An 18,003-nucleotide genomic window follows, 5' to 3' on the forward strand; every position below is an offset into this window, starting at 1 on the left:
GCGCACGCCAGCTAAAGCCCCTACAAGGACCAAAACTCTGAGCACCTGCTTTAGGTCTATCATTGTGGTGTGTTCACATATGTTAACCTATGTAACCATCACAATAAGCCTTTTACAGATAAGGAATCTGGTTTCAGAGGCTTCATTATGTGCCTTGCCAAGGATCACCATGCTATTAAAGAGCAGGGTCAGACTGGAAACCAGTTAAGTTTCACTGCATAAACATCTACATGCTCTGGAAGACATTCCAGGTAGCCTTAGTTCTAAGAAAAAGGCTTGTTAAAGGATTGGGGGATGAGAAAGAGATTAGGACTATGTTTTTCCACTGATCACCCGAATTACAACTACCTGGGATGATTTTTAAAACTCCAGATTCTTGGAACTGCCAGTATGTTTCCCAATCCACTAGCTCTCAACAGTCGCTGTACCTCTGTTTCGACACTCGACACAGTGGATTGCAGGATTAGTAATTAACTCTGATCTTGGCAGACACTTCCTCCCACTCAGTCGCGAGGGGAATGGCCCCCACTCTAGGCGATCTCACACAGCAGCTTAGAGAGTGTCTCCTGCCCGCCCAAACGGAGTAAGGACAAAGGTTCCAACTGCGCCTGCTTCCCAGAGGGGTGGAGAGACGCCCCGCCAACCCGTGACTCCGCCGAGCCAGGCCGCCCCTTTCCGGCGCAGATCCGCATGGCGGCGACGGTGACCGTGGAGCCCACGGGCCGCTGCCTCTGGGACGAGCCCGTGCGCATCGCCGTGCGCGGCCTGGCCCCGGGGCAGCCGGTCACGCTGCGCGCGTCCCTGCGCGACGAAAAGGGCGCGCTCTTCCGGGCCCACGCGCGCTACCGCGCCGACGCCACGGGCCAGCTGGACCTGGAGCGCGCGCCCGCGCTGGGCGGCAGCTTCGCGGGGCTCGAGCCCATGGGGCTCCTCTGGGCCCTGGAGCCCGAGAAGCCCCTGCTGCGGCTGGTGAAGCGGGACGTGCAGACGCCGTTCGCCGTGCAGCTGGAGGTGCTCGACGGCCACGAGCCCGAGGCCGGGCGGCTGCTGGGCCGGGCGGTGCACGAGCGCGCCTTCCTGGGCCCCGGGGTGCGGCGGGAGCCGGTGCGCGCGGGCCGGGTGCGCGCCACGCTCTTCCTGCCGCCAGGTGAGCCGCTCCCTTTCCAGACTGTACTGGAGAGACCAGTGGAGTCCCAAGACCGTGGGCGACCCCTTGCCTGTCCCGGGAACCCACATGGTTGTGGAACTTTCCTAAAGTGGTCACCGCGCTGTAGATTCTATTATGGATTCTGGGGAGAAGTTTTTCTTCTTTTAAGTTTCAGGTTACTTCCTGGAGGCATTGTCACTCCCATAACTATACTAAAAGTGCATTTATTGAGAGCCACTCTGTGCCAGCCGTGTGACTGTGTTTCAGATACCAATAGTAGGTAATGACTTCGGCTGTTGTGCAAGAGTGATTTTTGCCTCCTTTCACATCAATTTCCAAGGAGGCTAAAATCCACAGACAGAGGCAGTGCCCCATAATCCTACAAAACAAACAAAAACCTCTCTGATGGTCCGCTCTCCCCCTACCATAAACAGTCTGTCAGTGGTTCTCAACCTGGGATGATTTCCCCCCACTCCAGGGGACATTTGGCAGTATCTGGATATATTTTTGGTTGTCACAACTGGGGGGTGGGGATGGGAGGGTATTGGCATCTAGTGGATAGAGGCCAGAGATGCTGCTAAACATCTATAGTGCACAGGACAGCCCCACATCAAAGAAATATCTTATTCAAACGTCTGTAGTGCACAGGTGGAGAAACCCTAAAGTTAAAACAAGGGGTTTTGCTATGTAAAAGTGGCCTGGGAACGAGACCCCTGACCCCCCGCTTCCAACCAGATTCTTGACTGAAACCTCTACTATATAGAAGCTGGAGTTTCCAGAGCTCACAGAATCCCTAAACTCAATTCTGTGATTATTCTCCAATACAAGAAGTCCTGCTGTAGTCTTATAGCTCTTCCACAATTCACAACCTTAACTAGTGGATGCTCACTCAACTGTGAACTCCTGGGGCTGGAATTAGGTCTTACCCATCTCTGTATTCCTAGAGGCTTCACAGGCATAGAGTAAGGAGCTCGATAAATCATACTGACTTTTTCACTAAGAATCTCCTAAAAACTTTCTTTAAAAAAAATATCTTTCACCTCCTAGCTATGGTATGTGATATTCCAGTCAAGTCAATCTTGTAACTATTTCAGTGTCTACTATGTGGTCCACTTAAAATTCATTGTTTTCTATCTCCAAGTCTCTTGTAAATAATGTAGCTGGGTTCAATAATTTAACAAATGTGTATTAAGTCAAGGACTGTGCTACATACTGGGATGCAGTAGCTAGCAAAATCAGACATGGGCCTCACTGTACTTACAGCCTAATAGAGGATATAGGCAACTATACTGGTACCTATCAGTGTGGTAAGTGCTGTGTCTGCAGAAGTACAGCCTAGGGTGCTGGTGGGAACATTGAGAAGACTATCTAAGGCAACTCAGCCTTGGTGGGGATCTGGGAAGGCTTCCAGGAAGGGAGATCTAAACTTAGATTTGAAGAATGGGGAGTCAACCAGGTCAATAAAGGTGGAGAGGGGAGGAGAACAGTGTATCCCATTTTCAGGGGCCAAAGAGAACGTGGCACACTTAGGGTTGGTGTTCTTTAAGGCTGGAGCAGAGGGTGCTCTGAAGTGGAGAGTGTGTTCTAATAATCCCCTATATAGTAGAGTGCGTGACAGCTCTCAAAGCATTCTCAAATCAAATTTTTTTTCAGGAAAATTTTGTGGAAAATGTACATCTCATCATCATATGTTATTTCTAATTTGGTTTATTTATATTATTGTTTTTTGAAAATTTATGAAAAATTCTGGAGAAAATAAGGTATTTTGTTCCTCCTCCCTTCTCCTCGAAGGTTACTAAAAAAAAGGGGGGGGGGGGGCAGAGTAAACAGAGTCCTTCTTCCACCAACCCGCCCAGCCCTAGCCTTCCTTGCTTCAAAAACTTCTCTTTGCTGACTGCCAAAATCTGAACCCCAAGAGTGTATTTTGAAAGTCTAAAGCTCCTTATGATATGTGGTGCTCTCCAGGCACAGGGCCCTTCTCTGGGATCATCGATTTGTTTGGAACTGGTGGTGGCCTTTGTGAATACAGGGCCAGCCTCCTGGCTGGACATGGTTTTGCTGTGCTTGCTCTGGCGTATTTCAGATTTGAAGACCTCCCTGAATATTTAAATGATGTGCACCTGGAGTACTTTGAAGAAGCCGTGCACTTCATGCTGCAGCATCCAAAGGTGGGTTCTGGCCTGAACGCAGAGGAGAGGGGTTGGAGTGGACACAGGGCTGGATCTAAAAGCCCTACCAGGACGCCAGGGGCTGGAAGTATGCCATGAGACACAAAGGCTCCTTCAAACGTTACTAGTATTATATTTTCATTTCTACCCATCTCTCGCCAATCCCTCAAGACTCACCTGTTTAGTTCCCTTTAATTCTAAACCATAATTCAAAGAGCTGGACTAAAAAGTTACTACCCTTAAATTCTGGTTCTGCATCTACCACCAGGTGGCCTTATAATACTGAATAAGGCAATTGCTCTCTCTGTTTTTCTCATTTATAAGATTAATGTAATTACATACAAGAAAAAGTTTGACTATAAAGAAATATTTTTGAGACAATTGGTGACATTTGAATAGGGACTATATATTTGATGATGTTAAGGAATCATTAATTTTGTTAAGTGTGATAACGGTATTGTAGTTTTATGGAGGAAGTTCTTATCTGAGACTGGAAAAAATTAATTAAAATATTTTGGCATGTTTATAAATGGAATACATACTCTATGCTCCTATCTGGACTTAAAAAGACCCAAACATTCTAATGTTAAGGAGTAAGATGTTCTGCAAGCTCTGTAGGATCGTCTAACTCTGTTAGAATTCAGGGACTGGTCTCTCGGCAGAGCTGCGAAAATCTAGATGATCTTGAATTGTGATGATTGGTTTATTTACGGGAGATAAGGCCCCTGGGGAAAAGAAGAGACCAATATATAAGGTCAGTTCCACCCTTAGACCTAGGCAAGAGGGGCTTCTGGCCTGGGCCTCTTGTTTTAGGCCACACTCTGGCCTTCCTTTGGCTGCATCTCCATTCATAGGGTGAGGAATCCGAGGGACCAAGGGAATGTGTCCACCAAAAACCCATGTGCCCCCCAACCACGCCCTTAGCATCTGGAACCCCAGAATATTCTGCTGAACAGCACTGATCCTGCTTCCAGGCCCTATGCCTCTTCCCTGGGTCCAGCAATGTGAATACACCTAGGCCTTAAACATATTGTCTAGGTGTCCACACACAAGTGTGAGAGTCCCCTTAAGGTGCATGATGGAGCCAAGAGATGGGAAGAGAAGGAGGTGGGCTAGGGACCAGGGACTAGAGCCAGGGGTTGGCTCTTCCCTATGCCATGTTCCAGCACAGAACTCCAAGGAGTTCCAAGATTTTACATTTGAGCCTGACCTTATAAATTGTTATGGAGGTATATTTATCAAGGTAGGAGAAAAGAATGTATTTTATTTAACACTTTGTTCATTTGATTTATAACTTTTCAAAATTTAAGTATAGGGTATAAGGGCCTCTGTGTGTACTCTTGACCTAAGCCATAAATATTAGTGGAGGGCCTGTGTACTAGGATATCAATTGATTTGCTTATTAGAAGACACTTGAACTTTATAGGTTGTTGCATAAGGAAGGAAAGCAAATGATATTTGAGAAAGCTACCTAGATAATGTAAAATCTTCGTGTATGTCCTCCATTTATGAATTCTAGGCTTGTTCTCTCTCTCTCTTCATCAGATGAAAGGACCTAGTGTTGGGCTTCTTGGCTTCTCCAAAGGAGGTGATCTGTGTCTCTCAATGGCCTCTTTCCTAAAGAACATCACAGCCACCGTACTTATCAATGCCTGTGTGGCCAACACAATAGCTCCTCTGCATTACAAGGGTATGATTATTCCTAATCTCAGCAATGACCCAGGAAAACATGCGATCACTGAATCAGGCCTTTTGGATTTCATGGATATTTGGAACAATCCACTGGAGGAACCCAACCACCAAAGTCTTATTCCATTGGAAAAGGCCCAGGGGCCCTTCCTGTTTATTGTTGGCATGGATGATCATAACTGGAAGAGTGAATGCTACGCTCGTATAGCCTCTGAACGGTTACAAGCCCATGGGAAAGACAAACCCCAGATAATCTACTATCCAGGTACTGGTCACTGTATTGACCCACCTTATTTTCCTCCTTCTAGAGCCTCTGTGCATGCATTGTTAGGCCAAGCAATATTCTATGGAGGTGAGCCAAAGGCTCATTCAAGGGCACAGGTAGATGCCTGGCAGCAAATTCAAACTTTCTTCCATAAACATCTCAATGGTAAAAAATCTGTCAAGCCCAGCAAAATATAACATTATAATCATAGACCAGATACTACTAACAAAAATCGTATTCATACAACATCTATTGGGTTTTCCCGAGCACCTGGGAACCTTTTTGTAACAAAGCAACTATCTTGGCTTCCTTGTCAGTCCTACTGGATTCTCAGCCTTTGCAACCCTCCTTTCTTCACTGCTGGGTCCACCCCTCTCTCCCCTGAACTTTACCCAGTGTGTAGGTTTAACCCATATCTTATCTGTAGGACCAACCTGAGCTTTAAGCAGGATAAATGTAAGAAGTGCTTGCTCAACTCTCAATTGCTGGCCTAGCTTTGGCCTTGTGTTCTGGTTCTGAGGACTGAGCTCCTGTTTTGCTAAGACTCCCAGATCCCCTTTGGGCCCTAACTGACCATGTCTGAACCTTGGGAACCTGCCTATTTGAGTCCCTTAAGGAGTGGGCTCTGGTTCATTCTTGCCAGTACACATTCCTGAATACATACAAAGTAAAGTTGAATCCTTTATGACAAAATGCGTTGTAAGCAAAACAGTATATTGACATATATTGTTGATATACTTCCTCTATATTTACTGTCTGCCTGAATTCTCAATCTTGCCTGCCTAGAGGAACGCCTTGGTGGCAACAGATTTTCTGGACTATGCCCTATGGGCCACTGCGTAATCTTTGGATGTCATGTTATGCCTGCCAAATCAGACTTCCTCCAACACCATCTGCTCCTATTACCTTTCTACTGGGAAGGACTGGGATCGGTCTGCTTCAACCCATTGCAATGCACTGAGCACTATCTAGAGTCATAAGAGACAAGAAAAGAGGGTCTTCCTTGAGTGGAAGACACATCACGTGGTTTGCTGGGCACATATAAAATCTTTCACCAATTTGAGTATCCAAGCAAATGCTCATTAGACATTAACTAATGAAAAGAAGGATTCCTTAGAAGTAACTTAATTTTGATCAATTGTCAAAAATATGTGTCAAATGTAGTTATTCACTATGTAGTATAATTTTCTATGATGGGAATTCTTGGAGCCTCTCCTTTAACTCACTCCCAGATGATCCTGCTACCCTTGAGATGCCTTTGGGATGGGGGAATCACAGGATGAAGTTATAAGGAAAGCAGCTGGGAGGGTGAGAGAAGAGAGCCAAAAAGAGAGCATCAGAAGCTAAGCATGAGGATGATGACTAAACATCTCTGTACTAAAGCACTAGGTGTAGGGACAGCCCTACAACTCCATTTCCTCTTACTGATAAAGTAGCCTAGAAATGACCTGCACTGACTAGAGATATTTGGTCACTTTCCCCTCAAAGTTGACTATATGTAGCCACCTGTCTCTAATATTTCAAAAAGAATTTCAGGTTGTTACAAAGCTACATAAAATATAGTAAATGTGAATTCATAGGGAGAAAGAGAAAAGGTATCCATAAAATGGAGCCACAAATGAGGCTAATACAATAGTGCTTATTATGAAGTCCTATATACTCGCCTTAATTGGGCCACTCATTCAGTCTTATGTTTTCTAGTGGTTTATGGAAAGAAGTAAACCCAATCAGTTACACAAAATTTACAGCATTCATAAAAGCAAAGCTTAGAAATCAATTTCTCCCACTAAGAAACATTAAGTGACATAAAAGGTAGTGTATCCTCAAGGATGTGTCTACAGATGTAAATCCCAGACTCTACCACTCACTGTATGAACTTGGGTAAGTTATTAACCTCTCTATGCCTTTATTTCCTCATCTCTAAAGCAGGGATAATAATAATAGTGATAATAGAAACTACCTCATTGCACTGTTGTGATTAAATTAGATAATCCAAGTAAAGCACTTACATTATTTAAACTCTCAAATATTAGCTCTTATTTCAGATGAGGAAATTGAGACCCGGGAAGGTTAAGACATATACCTGGTTGATGGGAGAACTGGGTCAGTCCAAACTCCAAAGCCTATGGCCTTCATTGACCATGGGCTCTACTGCCTTCTAGCCAGAAGAGACATGCTCCTCTTGTGCAGAGCTGCATGAAGAGGGTTACTGGAAAGTTAAGGGTAAATTAGGGTCACATAATGGAGGCTCCATAAGCCAAATTGGAGAGTTCAGATTTAAAATGATAAAAAAATAAGGAACTATTTTTAACATATTGATTTTTTTTTAATGGCTGCCAGTAATTTTTCCTTGAAGCTTAGTGGCTCAAAGCAGTTGAAGCCTAAAAAAAATTTAATTGGAGACACTTTTAAAAAAGAAAACAACGGAAAACAAATCAGAAAATATAATGAAATTCAGCCCATTGTTCTTTTCTTTGTCCACCTAATAACCTTCAATGTCCCACAGGGTAAGAAAGGCCAATAGAGAATTTTGAAAGCAAATAGATGTTTTCGTCAACTGAGCATTTAAAAAATATTTGTATAAACCTATTACATATTTCAGCCAGCTAAAAACACAAAGACTTCTTATTTCAAAGTATAACTAACCTATTATGTACATTCATTTTAAATGGTCTTTGAAGACTGGGAAGAAGAAATCTTGTAGAAGGCCTTCTGTTTCTTCAAGTGGTAACAAGCAGATATGCACAAAATCCAATATTCACAGCCACTATAATGATGGATTTGGGGGCAGAAGTCAAGATTACTTGAGTTCTTTTTCTAAAACTGGGGGTCAGGCATATATGTATATATTCTCCAAAGAGAGAGGGACCTTAACAAGTACTTTTCAAAGACAACAGGATTGTTAAAAGGCTCTAAAACCAGAAATTCTTGGTCTAGTGAGCATATGGTTTCAGCGGCAAATATTTTTGATTCACAAATCAGGATACATGACAATTATGATCTTATTTATGGGGTAAGTGGGATAAGATATTTGAAAATGAGATTGTTTTAAAAAATTCAAGATTTATATATACACCCTTCTTTCTTGACAGAGCAGTTTAATAGAATGTTTTCACTTGGGATAATTAACTTCACCTTACATATGCATTTTAATTAAGCTGGAATTCTATAGCAGAAAAATTTTAAATTACAAATATCAATACATTCTTCATTGTAAAAGATTCAAGTAATACAGATAAAATAAAAGGTCTTTTTAATTTATTATTCAGTCTTCTCCCAGGGTAATTACTGTTACCAACTTGAAGTATACCAAGTATACCACAACTATTTTGTGTGCATGTACATGCATATATTTGTATGAATGAAAAAAATTATGGTTTTGAGTTCAATGCCTTTTCTCTTTTTAAAAATAAATAAATAAATGTCATATATTGTAAGCTTTTTTCCTCCATGTGTGAAAATAAACATTTTTAATACTTGTGCCAGGCCACAGGACAATAGAGATTATTTCCAGTGTATACATCTGTAGCGCTGCCTCATCTGAAACGCTTAAACTTTAACCTTGACAGTCTTTCTTAATCCCGGGCAAAAATAATTTCAAGCAAGAAAAGGAATTCGGCAGGAGCCTAGTACACGTAGCCTCCTATGACCAGGCTTAGGGAACCGTATCCCCTGGTGGCCAGTCAGGGGTTTTAGAGAAGGCGACCCGCCAGCATTTTCTGTCGGAAATCATTAATTTCTTATTCTCGTTACGTCGAGGGGTAGGTGTGGGAGGAGTTCCTGCGTCTCTCCGGTGGTCCCATCGCCGGACTTCTAAAAGCACGAACGACCCGGGCCCTCCTAAGTCGCCCCTTCCTGCAGCCCTTTGCTGAGTGGCGCCGCAGGGACCAGCCCAGGTCCTCTTGCCCGCGGCGCTGCTCCCGGCCCTGGCCTGCCCAGCGGGGCCCGCCCCCGACCGCGGACCCTCCGTCCGGCGTGCGACAGGCCTTGTCTCTGGCTGGGGTCAAAGCCTCGAAGATGCCGGTGCCACGTGGCGGGCAGCCTGGGCCGCGCTCTGAACCCCCGGGATGCCCTCCCAGCTCCGAGGTCGATGTCCACATCGTCCCTTGCTTCCCCAAAGGCCGCGAGCCTGGCTGTCACACCCAAGACTGGGCTGGCCGGCGAGCTCCTGGATAGTAAAGTGGAGAGCTTAGGCCCCCGGGAGCGGTGACCCTGCGGCGTCAGCTGCCGAGGCCGCCGCCTCCATTCACTCGCCCCGCACGAGGCGGACGGCGGAGGGCTGAACTTGCCAGGGACCGGGCTCTGGGCGGCGACGTCACGGGCGTGCAGCCTCACGCCGGCTGGCTCGAAGGATCCCTGCCTCAGCCAGAGGCCGAGGGCGTGATGAGAACCCCCCCTCAAAAGGGAGGTGACAGTCCACCGCGCCGGCAACCGGCAGTGCCCCGGGCCCGGCGCTGGCCCCGCCCAGGTGCCCCGCTGGTTCTCCGGGCCCCGAGCCAGCCGCCTGCGGTGCGCCTTCCTGCTGCCACCGGGATGCGCGAGGTCTTTCCGCAGAGGGCCTTGCAGTGGGTTTAGGGAATTGATTTAGAAAGCTGGCTTGCTCTGCTAGCTAATTTGTCATCTGAAAACAAAGCTAGGGCTTAATTCCTTTATTTTGTCGCCTAGACACCAGGTGGGACATTCATTCCCCTAAAGCGGTGGTTGGGATTTAAATTTCATCTGCTCCGGTACCTCTCTTCTGCCAAAAGCCCATTCTCCAAACTCCTAGTGCTGCAGACGCTGTTCCTTGAGAGCTACACCTTGCAGGTGTACTATCCTAAGGCTAAAATTGCTGTCCAGTTTCTAGCATTAGCGCTGCTTTGCTTACCTCTGCTAGGCAGGGCTTTGTGTCAATTTAACTTTTCCTGTTATTTCTTATGAAAATGGCGAGAATACTGCATACAAATCTATCTTGCACTGATATCTGTTCAAGCCACAAAGTGACTGAAGTCCTATTATATTGTTCACTCTTACGCTGGCTTCATGTTAGGATAAAGATGACCTTTTTGTTGTTGTCTGACATACTCTAATGCCGTGGACGCCTTCAGCTTGATGATGTTCTGTTGCACATTTCATGGATCAAAGAACAACTTCCTTTGTAAATGGGGAAACCAGAGGCCTAACGTGTTTTTAACCAAATCACACAGCCAGGTATGCTAAAATCAGGATGCAGTCAAACTCTTTGAGCTCCAAACTGACCTTCTTTTGGGAACTCCATAAACAGGCTGAGTGAGTGAATCAGTGAGTGAAATAATTAGGTTTTTTATTTTTAAAAGTCGGTCTGGCTTGTCCCCTACTCTCACCCTCCTTAGGAACAACTAAGAATCTTTTAAATGAGAGTTAAAACATTTTTGTATCTAGGAGGAGGGGCTTATTTATTTATTTATTTATTTTGGAGCTGGTCGGTAAGATCCTAGCAAATTTCCATACTGGGAATTAAATTACTAAACTGAAACAAGATAAACAAATTCTCAGTTATTTTAATGTGGTAATCAGGCTAGTATGTTGAAGCCTGTGGTTGAAAACTCTATTGCTGGAATGATTTGAGGCTCTGTATATCTTTTTCACGGTTTGCTTTAGGCTTTCTGGAACTAATCTTGACTCCAGAAATGCTTAAGATTTATCTAATTTTAAAAAGAGAAGGGGCCGGCCTGGTGGTGCAGCGGTTAAGTGCACACGTTCCACTTCTGTGGCCCTGGGTTCGCTGGCCCGGATCCCAGGTTCGGGCATGGCACCACTTGGCAAGCCATGCTGTGGCAGGCGTCCCACATATAAAGTAGAGGAAGATGAACATGGATGTTAGCTCAGGGCCAGTCTTCCTCAGCAAAAAGAGGATTGGCAACAGATGTTACCTCAGGGCTAATCTTCCTCAAAAAGTAAATAAATAAAAATAAAAAGAGCAGATCAAGATGTGCTGAGATATCTGAATGTTAAGAAAACCACTTTGTAAAAGTCACTGCCTTAATATGTACACCTCAGCTTTCACTTGGGTAGCTAAATGTGCCCTAGCTTGTTTCTAGATTTGAAAACTTAGAAATGGCCTCTCGTACTGGAATTTTAGATCTCTCAGTTTGATTTCTATCCTAATGTTCTTGCCTCTTATTCTGTTCTTACAGATTTATCTGGCACTTTTAGTTTGAATAACACAGAGGCATATATCTGAAAAATACTGGGAGGCAACTGGCTGAGAAATTCTTCTCTTGAAATGATGAATGAATAATACAATCTCCAATAGGAATTTTGAAAGAAATAACAGACCAACATTGGGAGGATATTAGTTTGACATTTTACTGCCTTTTCATATATATCGTTCACTTTATATTACACCTACATTAGACTTTTAAAATAGTTGGGGCGGTGGGGGGAGGGGGGCTGGCCCCGTGGCCGAGTGGTTAAGTTCATACGCTCTGCTTCGGTTGCCCAGGGTTTTGCCAGTGTGCATCCTTGGCACAGACCAGCACTGCTCATCAGGCCATGCGGAGGCAGCATCCCACATGCCACAACTAGAAGGACCCACAACTAAAAATATACAACTATGTATGGGGGGGGGAGGGCTTTAGGGAGAAAAAGAAAATCTTTAAAATAGTTGAGGGGCCGCCCCCGTGGTGAGGGGTTAAATTTCCACGTACTCTGCTTGGACGGCTGGGGTTTGCAGATACGGATCTTGGGCGTGGACCTACTCCACTCATCAGCCATGCTCTGGAGTTATCCCCCATACAAAATAGAGGAAGGTTGGCACAGACGTTAGCTCAGGGCGAATCTTCCTCACAAAAACAAAAAAACGTTTAAACCTTGTTTACTTATGGAGTTTGGTGATTCTGACTGTATCTTAAGTTCATTGAGAAGTCAAAAGGCCCTTTAAAGTTGGATGTCTTTTTTTTTAAATGAGATATTATACTTTCATAACTCAAAAACTGTAGAACTATTTGCTTAGATTTATCAGGACTTACACTTCAAACCAAAACGCTTTCCACATCTTTGGTGCTAATTTTTATGATTTTCCTTTTTTTTCGGTGAGGAAGATTAACATCTATTGCCAATCTTCCTCTTCTTTTTTTCTCCCCAAAGCCCTAGTACGTAGTTGTATATCCTAGTTGTAAGTCCTTCTAGTTCTCCTATGTGAGATGCCACCACAGCATGGCTTGATGAGCAGCGTGTAGGTCCGTGCCCAGGATCTGAATTGGTGAACCCCAGGCCACCGAAGCAGAGCATGCAAACTTAACCACTATGCCACCCGACTGGCCCCTAATTTTTATGATTTTTTTTTCCATTTCCCAGTGATTTTCTCATGGGGGGAAAAATGTAAAATATTTTTACATTTATAGCTTCAAAATAGCCCAAACAAGTGTCTATTTCAGCCACAACAATAAACCCATTTCAACCAAACAGATGCTTTCCTTTCAAAGCAAATAGGCAGATGTTTAAAAAAGAAAAAAGACAAATTACACAATTAGAATTTTATTTAGTAAATGTTAGCTATCATAGTCCATTTAATGTTCTGTCATCTAACCCAAGATTAATCTCCTTTCCTCATTTATAGATGGCCCTTTTCCTGGTTTGACTGATACGTTTAGCGATGGAGGATTAAATGAATCTTGAGCAAGTCTCTTGGCTTCTTGAGGTTTTGCTACTCTGAGGTTGCCATTTTTTTGCTGTGAAGATCTGCCTCCAATCACGAAGGACTTAAGTTTAGATTACTTTGAGGAGGCAGCTAAATTTGCGCAAAGTCACCCAAAGGTGAGTGGGATGGGAGAGAGATGTGTTTAAAATAAACTCATTAGGGCCAGGAGAGAGTGAATAAAGAAAGTGGTACTAATGGGTTGGAAAATATCTATAACAAATACCTGTTGAATGAATTAATGAATGAGTGGATAAATAAATAAATAAGCTATCTGATGAATACACAAAAGGCTTTTCTTTATTGAGGGCTTTGTGACCCCACTAACAAGCATACTTTCTTTTTTTCTCTCTCTTTCTCCTTGTTTGTCTTTTTCTTCAGTCTCCAGGTCAAAGGGTCAAACAGTGAAGTGATTGGTTCTAGAAAAGGGGCAGAGTTGGCATTTTCCACCATTAGCTTTCTCCCTAATACAGCTGCAGTTGTGATCATCAATGGCTGCGTCTCTAACACAGCCACTGCCCTTACTTATGGTAGCTTAATCCTGACAGGACTGCCTTTTAACCTAGACAAAATCACTGCCATCGATTCAGGAGTATATGATGTTAATGAAGCGCTGGAGGACCCTTGGCTCCAGCCTACCAGGAAAACCACATCCCCCTCGGAAAAAGCCAGTGCCCATTTCCATTTTATCATTGGAGAGGACAACAGGCTTTGGAAGAGCTCTGTTTTGTGCTGACATGGCTGTGAAGCACCTCACAGAGCATGAGAAGACAAATTTCACTTTTTTAAGCCAACCTAATTCTGACCACCTTATAGCCTTTTTTGCTCTGTAGCCCTGAATCCCATTTTGGGGGTGCCTGTTTTGGGAAGTGGGCAGCTGAAAGCTCATGCTGTTGCTCAGGTTGAGTCTTGGAAGATCTTGGAGTTTTTGCACTTGGCATGTGGGGGAAAGGCTAATAACTAAACAGTCAAGTTTAGAATATGCTCAGAACAAATCAGAGAATAGACTGACTATTTTTGACAAACGACGACTGAGATCTGGACTTATCATGGGTATCTGCGAGCTTTTAAAAGAAGTAAAAATACTCGCTTCAGAGTCATCAGAGCCTGTAGCTTTGGTCCTGTCCATGTTCCTCCATGTTCTGTCTGTTTGAGCTTGAACTCAAGGTAATTGCTGACTGAAAACCAGTTTCAATCTGCCATTTATCCACCCTTCCTGCCTATCTTCCCTGTCACCTTCTGTACTTCCAAAGGTTTTTGAAAACTGGTGTATGATAATTAGTTTGCTCTGTCTGTCCCAGAGGTTTTAAAACTGTTTTGAACAGGGGTGAATACATGCATACAGGCCCCTGGTTTTATGATGAGGAACTACAGGGCTATGATCACTTTCTACAATAGTCAGAGGCTGGAGCGAATTCTAACACGATGACTTGGAGGGTAATTCGTGGTAGACTGAAGTCATAGAATCCTTTCTGCTGTTCATCATATTTTGATCTTTCTCTAGTTGCCACCTGTTCTAGGATCTTTAAGAAAGTTAGAAATCCTAAGATACGTGCTCTAAAAATGGCAACCAGTTACTGAGGAACACTTCCATTCTCTACAGTTCCCTCATCTCTGTATTTGTACTTTTAAAACTTTTCTTCACGCTTTGTTTCAAAAATATATTTAAAAATAGGCAGATTCCGGCTTCTAGTCCCAAGTTGATAATTACACATGTAGACAATGTAATTAACTATCTGAGGGAAAGGCAGACTTCATCCCTTCTACCTTCCACCACCTCCACCAAAAATTTAATTACAATTTGTGAATGAGCCTTAACTTATTAAATAATCTTAGTTGAAGTTCTGAGTTTTAATTCAAAACTTTAAAAATGTTTGGAATTAGAAAGTGTTAAAAGTTCTGGCCCTCATCATAATTTAGTTCCCCGCCGCCTCCCCCCCCCCCATATTTGAAGGGAAAGATTAAGGTATTAATTACTAGCCTTTGATTTTGGTTGATCAGTGGATCTTGTAGTCAGAACTATATTTTGGGCTCTTGGCAAAGGATGAAGTGTTGTCACCCTAATTTGTAGTATTAATAGTTTTATCCCCCTAAATTAACATTTTTAATTGAATATATTTCAAAGTATTAACATCAAAAAGTATGTGTATACATACATACTTTTTATATGTATTTATATATTTATATATATATATATATATATACATACACACTACCTCTTGATTTTGGGGATTATTTATGTAAGATTTTTAAAAGAGGTTTATTTTAAAACAGACCAAAAAACATAGTGAGGGTAGAAATTGGCTTTTTAGCAAATAACTATAATGAGAATCATAATCTGGGAAATCAACTATTGAAATTTGATACAATATTCATTCTAATTTGAACTGATAAACCTCTTGACTATAAATAACCTTAGGAATTAATGACTCTATTAGGCTTTAAGTTCCTTTATTTTTAATTTTATTTTAAGGTATGTAACTTTTAGCTATTTTGCTCAGTCTCAAATCATCTGTTAAATGTGACGATTTTTCTTCTCTTTTGTTAAATCCACTTTTTAAAAAAAATTAAAGATTTCCTAACATATTTGGTTTTCTATTATTTTACACTATTTTACCTATACTTTTCAAAGGGTCTTCTAGATTTTCTGAATTTGGGGAAACTGTTTCAATAATATTTTTAAACTTTCTCTCAGCTTTCTTTAACCCAGGCTTGCAACAAGAGCAAGTGGACCTAATGCCATATTCTCTGGTGAACAGATCTTGGAATCTATTTTGTCATTTTGCAGGATTTAAAAGAACAAAGAAAGGATCTAAGTTATATAATTCTTTTTTTTCCCTGTGTGAGTGTTTTTAACCTTTGAGAATCTGAAACTCAAAATGTGCTTGATGAGAAATGTACCAAGATAGTGTGAATTAGCAGAGACAAGCAAATTTCTGTTTATATACTGGTAAACAGTTCATACAGTGGTAAATAGTTTTATTTATATGTAAATAAAACATATTCATGGTCAAAGTTTACTACTGGAATGACAAGGAGGAAGTAAAAGTAATGCCGTGAGTGAGCAAAAAGAACTGATTTATGCATGATGTTTCATCATTAATACCAGTTCCTTATGGTGTAATCCATGGTTTTGAGTAAAAGGAACTCTGCTGGGTTATGATATATGTTTTAGGATTAGATTGCCATTACAGCCGTACCAACAAACCTAGTAGAGGTTTTGGCAGGTGAGGAAGCATTCTAGCTCAGAGAGATGTGGAGTTGTAAAGATCTGAAAAAACACTACAAGAACAAAAGTTGGATATGTTATGAATGCACATTTTTATTTTCCTCAATTAACATTTTACTTTTTCCTATTTTTATGAGTGATTAAATTTCCTTTTTCAAAATGAAATTTCTTTCTTATTTCAAAATTTAAAACATCCACATTATAGAACAATTAGAAAATAGAGAAGCAAAAGGAACATTCTATTAGTCTGCTCGGGCTGCCTTAACAAAATCCCACAGACTGGGTGGTTTAAACAACAGAAATTTATTTTCTCACAGTTCTCGAGGCTGGAAGTTCAAGATCAAGCTACAGACAGGGTTGGTTTTTGATGAGGCCTCTCTCCTTGGCTCGCAGATGACCACCTTTCCACTGTGTCCTCACATGGCCTTTCTTCTGTGCACGCCATTCCTGGCATTGTTCCCCTTCTTATAAGGACACCAATCCTTTGGATTAGGGCCCCACTCTTATGGCCTCCTTTAACCATAATCACCTCCTGAAAGGCCCTGTCTCCAAATACAGTCACATTAGGGGTTAGGGCTTCAATATGTGAATTTTGAGGGGCCACAATTCAGTCCATAAGAAACATTAAACCCTCATAATATCCTTTTAAATACATTATGTATATACGCGTGTGCTATGTATAATTGTTTTGATTGAGGCTATGATAGTTTACAACCTTGTGAAATTTCACTTGTACATTATTGTCAGTCATGTTGTAGGTGCACCCCTTCACCCTTTGTGCCCACCCCCAACCCTGTCTTTCCCCTGGTAGCCACCAATCTGTTCTCTTTGTCCACGTGTTTAACATCACATGTGAGTGGAGTCATACAGAGATTGTCTTTCTCTGTCTGGCTTATTTCATTTATGATACCCTCAATGTCCATCCATGTTGTTGTGAATGGGATGATTTTATCCTTCTTTATGCTATGTATAATTTTTGAGTATCATACCAACTATTTTGTTTGGTAACTTCCATTTTAAATTAATATATCATGGCTATCTTTGCTGTGAATAGATGCATAATCAGCAACACCTTTAATGGAAGTACTATATTATTTCATTCTTTGAATGTTCAATAACACCAATTCTTTTTTGCTGACATTAGGTTGTTTTTCTTTTTGCTATTAAAACTTTGAACATGTATCTCTGTGCACTTGTCTGATTATTTCTTCAGGATGAAGTCCTAGAAGTGGAACTGCTGGGTCACAGAGGTGTAAAAGTCTTTAATGCTTTCAATACAAATTACCAACAGCCCTACAGAAAGGCTGTAGCAATTTTAAACAGCAGTGTATAGGCGCGTCCCATTTCTTCATACCCCTAGCAACTCAGTATTTTTACAATTTGTGGTTAATTTGACAGGTGGTGGGAAAAAAAGACATCTGGGTTATGTAACATAAAACCAGCATTTCATGCTTTCAGACGCCTCGGGCTCCCTGGAGGGGCTGGGGAAGGTAACGGAAAAAATTCAGCCGAGTTTAGCTCCAGTATCCTCAATCCACAGCCAGGTGAATTACAGCAGGCTGTCAAGAGAAGGTTGGGAAGGGCAACCTACATGGGAAGGGAATTTTTAAAGTTCTTTTATGGGAGAGGGAATTGTTATGGGGAGGTTTTAAAGTTTTAAACTTTAGGCAGATACGCCACTCCAGATTAGCTGAAATTGCTTTCGGTAGGTAAAAGCACGTCTCCTGACGACTCTGCACAGTTAAGCAATCGAGCCAAGCGCATCACCCGCAGCCACCGGGAATCCAGCAGCAGCCGGGCGGGAAGACCCAGGTGCCCGCCGCGCAGTCCCACAATTCCCCTCTCGCG

The 18,003-nt window shown here is 42.5% G+C and overlaps 1 protein-coding gene across 4 annotated transcripts; it reads left to right on the forward strand.

Annotated features, from left to right (window-relative positions):
* Window positions 1-559: 559 nt before the first annotated feature.
* ACOT6 (acyl-CoA thioesterase 6) lies at window positions 560-17,335 on the forward strand. Of its 4 annotated transcripts, XR_001379714.3 has the most exons (5): window positions 560-1,147; window positions 3,113-3,315; window positions 4,861-5,269; window positions 12,849-13,045; window positions 15,622-17,335. XR_001379714.3 is itself a non-coding variant. In XM_014735699.3 (4 exons), exons 1-4 carry the CDS (start codon window positions 691-693, stop codon window positions 12,905-12,907), a joined length of 1,128 nt encoding a protein of 375 aa, XP_014591185.2. In that variant the 5' UTR covers window positions 560-690; the 3' UTR covers window positions 12,908-13,217. The 4 variants fall into 4 exon arrangements, 3 of the variants coding, with proteins under 3 accessions (XP_014591185.2, XP_014591184.2, XP_001489921.3); XM_014735699.3 differs by lacking the exon at window positions 15,622-17,335 and having other exon boundaries at window positions 12,849-13,217; XM_014735698.3 differs by lacking the exons at window positions 12,849-13,045; window positions 15,622-17,335 and adding an exon at window positions 6,056-8,706.
* Window positions 17,336-18,003: the final 668 nt, after the last annotated feature.

The sequence above is a fragment of the Equus caballus genome, chromosome 24 (assembly GCF_041296265.1).
Source record: "Equus caballus isolate H_3958 breed thoroughbred chromosome 24, TB-T2T, whole genome shotgun sequence".
In the NCBI taxonomy this organism is placed as follows: domain Eukaryota; kingdom Metazoa; phylum Chordata; class Mammalia; order Perissodactyla; family Equidae; genus Equus; species Equus caballus.